This window comes from Anastrepha ludens, chromosome 6, assembly GCF_028408465.1.
Source record: "Anastrepha ludens isolate Willacy chromosome 6, idAnaLude1.1, whole genome shotgun sequence".
NCBI classification, from domain to species: domain Eukaryota; kingdom Metazoa; phylum Arthropoda; class Insecta; order Diptera; family Tephritidae; genus Anastrepha; species Anastrepha ludens.
The window spans coordinates 100,810,801-100,821,409 of NC_071502.1; the positions used below are offsets into that span (position 1 = coordinate 100,810,801).

General features: G+C 38.1%; 1 protein-coding gene and 1 long non-coding RNA gene across 2 annotated transcripts; one reads left to right on the forward strand and one right to left on the reverse strand.

Annotated features, from left to right (window-relative positions):
- The first annotated feature begins 875 nt into the window (after positions 1–875).
- Positions 876–3,795, forward strand: LOC128868769 (uncharacterized). The gene is made up of 2 exons (XR_008455157.1): positions 876–1,111; positions 2,873–3,795. It is a non-coding gene; the product is annotated as an uncharacterized LOC128868769 (long non-coding RNA).
- Positions 3,289–9,854, reverse strand: LOC128868766 (uncharacterized). Its single transcript, XM_054111241.1, has 5 exons — positions 9,509–9,854; positions 7,290–7,538; positions 7,031–7,226; positions 6,562–6,866; positions 3,289–5,360 (listed from the first exon to the last, which is right to left on the reverse strand). Exons 1-5 carry the CDS (start codon positions 9,851–9,853, stop codon positions 4,197–4,199), a joined length of 2,259 nt encoding a protein of 752 aa, XP_053967216.1. The 5' UTR covers position 9,854; the 3' UTR covers positions 3,289–4,196.
- Positions 9,855–10,609: the final 755 nt, after the last annotated feature.

Here is a 10,609-nt window from a genome sequence, read left to right on the forward strand (position 1 = left end):
CTCATTTTTGAACTTGAATGTGCGCATTCTTTTTTCAGTATTGCTGCGATGATTTAAGCAACATTTTTTCAAATAATTTATAAAGGGTGATCAATTTAGAGGTATCAGATTTTAAATCGAAATAAAACAACGCAAATTCAATTTGATTCAGCAATCTTAATTATTTTTTAGTATAATCCCTTTCAAGAGTTGGCCGCAACTGCCGTAATTCGGCCATCCGGAAACACCAATTTAAAATGACTCACTGGGGGATTTCAGCCGGTATTTCGGGAATAACTTTAGTAATGTTGGCTTCCAATGCAGCAATCGGAGCTGTCCAAAGGTGTAATATCACACGTTCTTGGTTACCAATCCACTGGTCCGAAACGGGACGATAAACGACGACGCAGTAAATCCATTGTTTCACGGGATGTATGACAAGTATCGCCTTCTTGTTGAAATAAAATGTTTTGGAGATCACGGGCTTCAATTTCCGGCATCAAAAAGTCGTTTATCGTGGCGCGATAGCGTTAGCTATTCGTTGTTGCATTGACGCCTCGTATTTGAAGAAATATAGGCCGATGATTCCGTCAGCCCATAAGCCGCACCAAACCGTTGTTTTCAATGGATGCCCTGGCTGGTCTTAACGTAGTCATTAAGCAAAAAATAGGCCTCATCGCTGAATACCATAAGTTGGCCTGGGCGCGCGATGAACACTTTTCACAGAGCGTCGATTTTCGTAATTTCCATGATGAAATGTCAATGAATATTGAAAAAAATTATGTGTTTAGTTTGACAGTAGTCACGCGTGATCTGTCAAAAACACCCTATTGGAAAAAGTACCACAAATCTGATCACCTTTTACATTCAATCAATACTTTACAATCAGTACAATACTTGAAACTGTAAATAGTGAGCTACATTTGTGTGTATGTATGTGATACCTCATAAGCGAGAGAATCCAATTGAAAGCCAAGTATTTAAGTATTTTGCCTCGATTTTATAGCGCTGAACTATTTTTGAATTTCGAAGTGAACGTCCGGTTAAACGAACTAACATAAATTGGAAAGAGGAATGCAGCACTTTTACGCTAGCGTACAAAGATATTTATCATTTGTCAATGTAAGATCAGGTGAGTTAGGATAGGCACATGTGTGAAGCGTTCGTGGACGTCATTAGAGCTCTCTCGACTAGTTGGTACATCATCAAGCGTTATATTCACTCACTGTGTGAGTTTGTGTATCGTCATGAATGTACACTTCTGACGATATGAGCAGGCTACGTTTTGCCACAGGTTTTCCCCATGCGTAGCTCCGATTCCTGTAAATGGCAATGAACTAAAATAATTTAGCAGTGATCGTTCTATCGTTTTTCATTTTCTTTATTCTTGTCCCAGGTGCCACCCACTAGCGACCGACCTGATTGTATTATCTAAACAAATAATTGTAGTGTGCATTAACGAAAAGAAAAGGACAGCATCAGCAAAGGAAGGAACGTCAAAGATATTGTCGGAATTTTGGTTGCCCATGTCCATATCTCCTTGGTATATTTAGTGCGAAATTTTAATCTTCACAGTAGATATGAATTCTTTGGCTGCAGTTTAATTATCGATTGAATTGCTTGCCGTTTCTAACGCACAAATTTCCACATGCATTTGTATAATCCGGGAAATTTTCTCGGTTGCAATACAACTCCCCATCGAGCCAAATAGTCTCTACACGTGTTTGGGTATTAAGCGCCAACCACCACGATACTCCCCATGCGGCCATCGTTACAAACTCCGAGGTCTCCCGGGATACCAAATTCAGACATCTCAGCTTGCAGGCAATTTCTTTTCGTGCTGTGGAATGCAGCTTTAAAATCGACAAAAAATGGTGTATGTCGAAGGAGAAAACGAATACCCGAATGTACTCCTACGCCACTCGACCATTCGGACTGTTGTCTTGTCTTTTTTTTTTGTACGCGGCCCTGGGAGGTGGAATCTTCTAAAGATACGTATGAGCCGTAGTAAGACCAGTTGGGTCTTATGGTTTGCTAGTTTTAGCCCGGAGTAGCCATTGCTTAATTTTATGGTGTCCTCTACCCTTCGTGATACCTCTTCTAGCGATATGTCTACGACTACCACAGCTAGGTCATCTGCATACCCAACAATGCTTGCTTGTTCGTGTTGTTCAACATGTAGCACTCCATCATACATGATATTTCACAGAGCCGGGCCTGGAGCAGAGCCTTGAGATACTCCTCCAGTTACTCTTTATAGCTTTTGGGGCCTACGTCTCTATTATACCATAGGGTTCTGTTATCAAAGTATGAAGCAATTAGCTTTATCAGATATCTTGAGGTCTTGCCATCTACTCAACACAGTCACATCCAGAACCTCTCAAATACCCCCCTTTCCACATACGTCGCGCCGCAGCGGCATACTAAGCCTCCTTCTCAACCTGAAGGCAGCAGCACGAGGAGACGCGCCCAACAACACCTGCAAAGCATCTGTGCTCACGGTTCGGCATTGAGGCATGCAGGTAGGCAACATGATGCGCTGACACGACATCATCTGCTGGCGTCCAACGGCCACTAATGCCAATTCGTACTACACATGAGGAGAGTTGGGCTACTTTGCCGAGAGAGGACTTAGCTTATAAATTCGTTTTCATTCTAAAATAGAATTTATTGCAAAGTTCGTTCGCCGTAGCATTTAAAGTAATCACTAAATCATCATTTTGTAGCAACAGAAATGATGCAGACGGTGGAGCAACTTTTTTATTCATTGTACTTTGGGTCACGTGATTTTTGTACACTGATTTTAATAAAGAAAAATTAAAATACATTTTCTTATAAAGTTTAAGTACTACTAACATTTTTTATATTTATTTCTATTGTTATCCCTTTTTAGCGCTGTTGGACGTATGTAACCCCTTAATGCTGTAGTTTCCGTAGTTTTCAAATAAAACCAAGAATCAACACTTCGAGATTTTAATTGTTAACAGTAACGTAGGTAGATACCATTAATTAGCGCTTATAGGATTGTTGTCCCAGCAATTCCTTTTGTATAATTTTTATGTTTTTTTATAAGAAGCAATGAATTCTAAATAGGATTTACAAAATGTTTAGAGTGGATGAGTCTACACTACCGGAACATCACGGATTTAGATTCGTATTCGGCCAAGTGCTTATGGCGAATAGTGAGTGCTGTTGCAACCCTCCACAACAAGCAGCATCAAAAAAACCTCCACTCTTCAAAAGCGTAAATATTGTAATAGACACAACAACTCGATATATGGACATTATCAAATGAAAAACATTTTATAATTGGCTTTAAATAATTTTTATTTCATACACAGAAAACTTAAAACTGTTCAAACGCCAATTAATCTTCCATTCAGATTCAAAGTAGAGTTCATTCCCTTTTTTTAGGTTTTGCTTTATGCAAAGTAAAATCAAAAACATGAATTCGTTGGCGTTTTTTACAACAAATATTATTATTATTAAGAAGTAACAAACAACATACAATTAATAATGGTAGTTGTTTGCTCATTTTCTGGCTATTGTTTTTAACCAATTAAAAAATAGTATATTGTATTTTTGGATATATATGTATATATGTATGTATGCACTATGTATACTTTGATTTGAAACATATTTTTCAAGTTCTACATTCACTGCCTGTTTACTTTTAAATCGCTTTCAATTTGAATTTTTTATTTTTTTTTACATATATTACTTTCACATCACTTTGACATTTTTTAGTGTTAGTTACTCTAAAAAAATTCTGTGCACATACATGTACATATGTGCAGATGAGTGCATAGCATATGTGTCCAATTGGGATGTTGCATATTTTTGAAGGCTATCTGAAAAATGGTTTCAGGAAAAAATTACAACGGAAAGTTAAAACATTAAATTATCACGACGCCTTCGACGTTCGAACTTATCACTTCCAACTGAATACGTGTATATACCTAACTGTATTAAATTATATATAAATGTGTGTATTACATTTTGTTGAATAAAAAACCACAAAGCCAACTTTGAACAATTGCCGTTTACTGCTCTTCTTAAAAGTAATATTGATTTTCTTTCGCTTTTGTTGCATACACTTTTTAAGGATTATTCACCTTCCCGCCGCTAGTTTTTCTTTCTACTTTCCTTATCATATGTATTCGAATAGTAAAAGGAAAACACTACAGTAAAAGTGTTACATTTAAAATATTATATTATTATTTACTGCGTTTACCACTACCATTTAAACATCTCGTGGTTTTTTGTACTCTACGTGCTTTTTTTGTCTCGTGCGACGTAATGCCCTGCAAGCTAACGACATGCTCCACAGCCGTCTCCTCGGCAATCTGTTTGCCGCCACAACCACCACAGCCTTCTGCAGTCCCAGCCAGTAATGTAGACGGGCCACACTTATTTTCAGGACCTAAACCTGCTCCAACTGCATTACAAGCTCCGCTTAACCCGTGTTGCAAACTGCTGCCGCTGCCGTTACTCTTAGTGGCTGAAAGCATGGCCGGACTAACAATCACGCTCCTATGCGAACGGCCACCCACCTGCGCCAACTTCGTGCTGATTGCATTTTCATTGCCGGCGAAAATCACTGGTGCAGTCATCCCTGTCGGCTCATAGTTTGCAACGTCTCCAATAGGTTTAGTTACTGAAGTCAATGCATTGCTTTGTTGCTTCTCTTGTTGCAGGTTGTACAAAGTGTGGCTGTTGCTCGCAGTCGTGCGTATTATGTTGCTACAACGCACATAATTCAAGCGATTTGTCATTTCGCTTGGCAACAACTGGTCAACTGCATCAATGCTGCTATCATCAGCGTCAATGGCGCTACCAAATTCCACCAGAACGTCGCTGCTTGCCGTTGGATTTGGAAGTGCTCCCGCCTGATTGTCACTACCCTTGCGCTGACAGTTGCAACAGTTATTGTTGCTATTATTATGACTTCCAGTGGCATAAATATTAAATACACTGTTGCTACCGCCCTCATTGCATGTATTTCCAATGGTGTTTGACAATGTACTGGCACTGAAATGCTGACGCTTGAGCTGATTTTTAGTCACTGTACTGCTGACAGCCAATAATTTGGTGGTAGTTTCTTTATCAGGAAAAGCGAAAACTGACGGTTGAGGCGATGGTGTTGATACTTCTATCGATGTTCCATTGGGATCATGCATGGTGATATCGTTTTCGATATCTGTGTCGTCGCTCAAGTTGAGTATTATGTCCTCTGGCTTAACACCTTGATTGATCAATGCTTGGAAATCCTCAGGAGGCGGCAACAAAGGCGCAAGCCTCTGGCCGCATGATGTACAAATTGGAATGGCTGGGCTCTTGGAACGCCAATATTGCAATTCAGTTTTACACTTATTTAATTCCTGAAATTGAAAAATATAAATTAGCTTGGTATACACATCAATGCATATTAAAAAATTTAAAATGGTTTTTAGCACTCACACGCGCGCGAATTAAAAATATAAGTTTTAAGTTTTCGTGGTTAGTTTCCTAGACTCGCAATATTTTCCTGAGTGAATCGGTCGTGAGCTAATTACGACTGTGTTCTTTTAATGATATCAAATACTAAAAGTGCTCGTGAGCTTTTTATTTTTATTTTAGACCAAAAATTAAGACGCGAGTCGAAAAAATTATTTATTGTAATTATTTACTGAGTAGGTAGGTAGGTAGGTAGGTATAGTGGTTGTCAATTGACACACCTAGGCCTGCTGTAGGCCCATTGTGATACCACCAGGGCTGTCCCATCTCCTCACTCTACATTGTCCTCATTGAACCAACCTGTGGCTTTAATATATCTAACAAGGCTTGTTATTTTTAAATTGGCTACTTCTGCCAAGTTATTCAGGGAACTTTTTCCTAAATTATTGAACCTTCTTCTATTCAGAGCCATGCACCCGCATAGAAAGTGTTCTATAGTCTCTTCTCCTTCAATGACGTTACAGCTTCTGCAATAGTTGTTATAGGGTGCTCCCAATCTACTGGCATGCCTGCCAATCAAGCAATGCCCTTTTAGGACCCCAAGCAGATTTCTCATGCTCTTCCTGTTTAGTTTCAACAGTTGGTTTGTGCGGCCAATTTTTCATTTTGGCCACGTCATTCTACTTGTTGCACAGGTCAGGGACAGAGTCCATAGCCTGTTGGCAGCTCTAATAGTGTTTGTCTAAAAGCTTCTTACAAGTCGCTAAAGGTATAGGTATGTTCGCTTTGTCTGGTTGGATCTGTAATGTGGTACCCAATCTCGCTAGTTCAACTGCTTTGCAGTTGCCTACTATGTCTCTGTGACCCGGCACCCAGAGCACCTTTATTACAAATTAATGTGACCGTTTTGTCAAAGCGTTCATACATTCTTTTAATGTCTTCGAGTTAGTATTAGGCGATTGTAAAGCTTTCAGGGCCGATTGACTATCTGAATATATATTTATCTCTCTTGTGGCCTTCCCTGATAACCAGAATTTCAGCTTGAAATACACTAATTTTGCAAAATTTGCAAAAGCAGATTAAAGTTACCCTCCTGTTCACGATGAACTTTTATTGTATGCCCGCTATATTTTTTGTTTTTTGTACCTGCAACAAAGTGGAGAACTTGCGTGCCATCTCTTCATTTTTCTTATCATTCTCGTCCATCCGATTGGCATACTCCAACGTCTGTTTCTGCTGTTCCGCCAATAATTTTTGTTGTTCGGCAATTTGCTTACCCTGCTCCGACGATTTTCGCTTACAGGTACGCAGCTCATTACGTAATACCGACAACTGATTGTTATAAATTTTCATACCCTGCTTGATTTTGCGTATACCTTTACGCAATACCATATTGCTTTGAGGTGGTGACGTCGAGGAGCTATCAACATCAACGGATGCAACCAAAGCAGCTAAAAAACAATATTTTTATTTACTAATACAAATATGAATTTAACATTAATTCGATTAGAAAACAGAAATAGTGAAATCTATCTATTTGTATTTTTAATTGTCCCGAATTTATATGTATTTCAAATTTCTTTATTCTCTAAATTTGCATTTCTTACACACTTACGTCTTTTTGTGGTGGTGGGTAATTTGTAAAAATCCTTATAGCAAGCAATATCAGGCAAAGTTTGCTCAATGCGATCCCTGAAGTATTCCATGGCCATTGTGGAGAGATCAAATAGCTCATCGGTAACCCGATAAGGACGCTCAAGGCGCGGCGTATTTCTTATATAAATTAAAATATTATATACTTCATCTAAAATCTGCAAAAAAATATTAAAATAATTAAAATTTCTATATTATAAACAAAAAATCAGGTGACTTACGGCTCCAGGAAAGAAACTACAGTGGCCACGCTCGATATGTTTACCAAAAGTCATTTGCAGCAGCGACAGGCGCATGTAACACGTTTCAATGATATCGCATTCGCAAGCCAATGGATGGTTGCGACGCGCAGATTCACGACGCGGCATGTTGGCTTTAATGGCGTGAAAACGGTTATATGTTTGCGTAATAAGACGTGAAAAGGTTGAGTTCAAAATATCCATGCAAACATCGTTCATTTTGCGAGAAACCTGTAAGCAAAATTATTTTTCAATTACAAATTTTCTATAAATTATTTATAAACGTTTTCAATTTAAACTTATGAAATTAGTTAAATAGCACATTTCCTATAAATATTGGAGGAATTCTGCTGGCAGTCCTTGATCTGATATAAAACAGGAAGACTGGTAGTAAGTAGCGTTTCTTAAAAAAAAAGTAAAATTCTCCTTTATATGTTATAAGTACGTATCCGGTAGTAATCTAGTCCCTCAAATAAGAGCAAAACACTCCTTTTTTCTTGTGACAAGACTCATTTTATTTATAGACGTCGCTATCTAAGTTCATTTCGGTTATAAAGCAAAGCTTTTCATAAGCAATATCTACCGATCAGAGACGATAAAAACTGTAGACTCCTCTATTTGTAGACACACACCTCAAGTATTATATAATAACATAGACATGGCAGACAAGAATGTTAGAAACAAGATTGCGCCCATCAGAGAATGCGTGGCGCGACATTGGTGCATTTGCATGAGGGAGATGTGAAAATACGAACCAGAATGCAAGAAGAAATTGCACAAAAAACACACGAATAAATTGCACAAGTGCGGCGTCACACACACACAACGATTCTGTCAAATTCGCAGAGAGCAAAGTAGCGGTACCACATTCGACGCCAACTTATTATTTTCTCCATCGTGCATGGCAGATGTGTTTCGGCATTTCACTGTAAATCTCGCAAGTGGCTAAGAAAATTATTTTTCGCGCTCACTGCGATTATTGATCCTCTCTGTCAAAGCACAGAAGTCTGGAACTGTTTTCGATGGAAGTACTAAATGTTGGAACTGTCTTTACCGCGAACTTTATTTAGTAAACGCATTGTGACATGTCTGTTATCGGTATGACTCTCATAGCCCATTACTCAGTCCATTAGAATCTTGTTTTGAGCTCAGCTTAGGTTAGGTTTGGCAGCCGTACATAGAGACAGCGATGCCACTTAGACCATGAAATGAGTACGTTGTGAGCCGCATTCCTGCAGCTACGACAGAAATCATGCATGTAAACGCCTAATCTCCTTGCATGATTTCCTATGAGACAATGTCCTCTTAGGGCCCCTACTAAGGTCCTAATTTGAAGTCTACGCAATTTTATAATATTCTTGGACAGACGTAATATAGATTTAGCCTTGGCAGTGTTTGCCTAGCAATTTCACAGGTATTGGCACTAATCCATTTTTGATTTACAGAACTGATTACTGCGTCCTTAATAAAAAGCTTACAAGTTGCGAGAGGTACCCCATAAAATTACTTATGTTTGGCAAACAGGTACCTTCTCTTGCAAGTTGGTCAGCCCTACCGTTCCCTGATATATCTCTCTGTGTTTTGGGCTTCAATGACGTTGAGAATAAAATGAGGCAATTATAAGTCTCAATATAGGTATGTAAAATAGCAAAAGCCCAAAGCCGAGGACAATTTTGAGCGTAACTGCGACTGCCACGTCCTCGGGTACTCGGCAGCCGAATTCTGCCCGCTCATTTCACACGTATTCGCAAACTCATCCAATCAGTCGTTGTTCAGATGTGTTGATTTTTTTCATATATCACCAACACAATCTCAGTTTTTTCTTAAACAAATCGCAGTTACATCAACCAATCAGCTGATGCCTTCAAAATCGCCGAGAGCCAGTTAACGATGATGTTGACCACACCTCTGCATTCTGTACATCGTGAGCCGAGGGCATATGCATGTCAGATAATCTGTCGTTATATTAATGCAAGATCAGAGTTTAAGACTTCATTTAAATTACTATTTATCAGTTATAAAGAAAAATACCAGCGATGTTCCAAATAATTTATAGATTAATCATTTTAAAGATTACTGCATGTTTTGTGACCTCTTTCGCTGCCAGCCCATACTATAGTCTTTACTTATTTTATTTAAAAACAAATTAATTAGATTTCAAATTGTAAATTTTTATGCCAAGAGCTTAATTAAGTACTCACCACTCTCAGTTGACCAACTTTTCGATAACCCACATAAGCAAATATTTTTGCTAAAATTTCATTAGGCAAATCAAGTAGCTGCACGGGGTCTTCTGTGTTTTCATTTGCGTCAGTAGTGGTGTCACTCAATTTAACCAACTGATGATGATTCTGATGATGAGCACATTGACGAGTCGCAAAAGCGGCTAAGTTCGTAGCAATGATCGAGGATATTGTGGGTGCTCCTACGATCCCACGTTGAGTGTGTGCGGCAATTGCAGGAAATCGAGCGGAATCTACAGCGGTGGAATTGTGATTTAGTGGGCCATTGCCACTACTTGTGGCCATTTGTCGTGTGGATACCATTGTGCCGATATAATACACTTTTTTGAATGAGCTTGAGTAGCCGTGTAGAGTTAATTTGAAACAAATTGTTTGCTTGATTTAAAATTGCAATAAAAACTGCAAAAAATAAATTATCCTTTAGTATATACATATATGTATATATATATTTATATGTAATTTATATGTAACATTATTTATAAACCAAAATTAATAAAAAACAAGTACTCAATCAGCAGCAACTTTACTTTGAGTCATAATCGATAGTTACATTTTTAGAAAATTAGATCCTTTACTTTTGAGGTACTTAATTATTTACTTCAAAGATTTTCGAACGCATCAAATGTAAATTCTGTAAGTAATTGCGTGTTAAGGGGTTAGGGGTTAGTTAGAGTTTTCAAAAAATTTGATTATTTTGCATTTTCTTAAAATATAATATCTTAAAATATTGTGTGAAATTTGAAGTGAATCCGAGTCATTCAACAATTAACAAAGGGCGCTCGGGCGCTCCTGAGCGTTCGAGAGCGAGCAGCTGGATGCTGCACGTATGAAAGTGACAGATAAGCGCGCTAAAGATAACACTCGACAAGGTAGAATGCTACGTAATTCAGTAAAATTTATACTGATTTTAAGAAACATAAAAAAACTCGTACCTGATCAAAGAATTTTTTTTTTTTTTCAAAAATTTCGATTTTTTTGAAACAACTAATTGTCGGTTTCAATCTAAAAAATATTTCCTGCTAAAAGATCAGACACAAGATTATCTATTAATAAAACTAA

Excerpts from the sequence above, each read along its gene's own strand:
- LOC128868766 (XM_054111241.1), bottom strand. The coding sequence starts at position 9,853 with ATGGTATCCACACGACAAATGGCCACAAGTAGTGGCAATGGCCCACTA. Across the intron at positions 7,227-7,289 it reads GTAGTTTCTTTCCTGGAGCC|ATTTTAGATGAAGTATATAA; the intron begins GTAAGTCACCTG and ends ATTTTTTTGCAG. Across the intron at positions 6,867-7,030 it reads ACCCACCACCACAAAAAGAC|CTGCTTTGGTTGCATCCGTT; the intron begins GTAAGTGTGTAA and ends ATTGTTTTTTAG.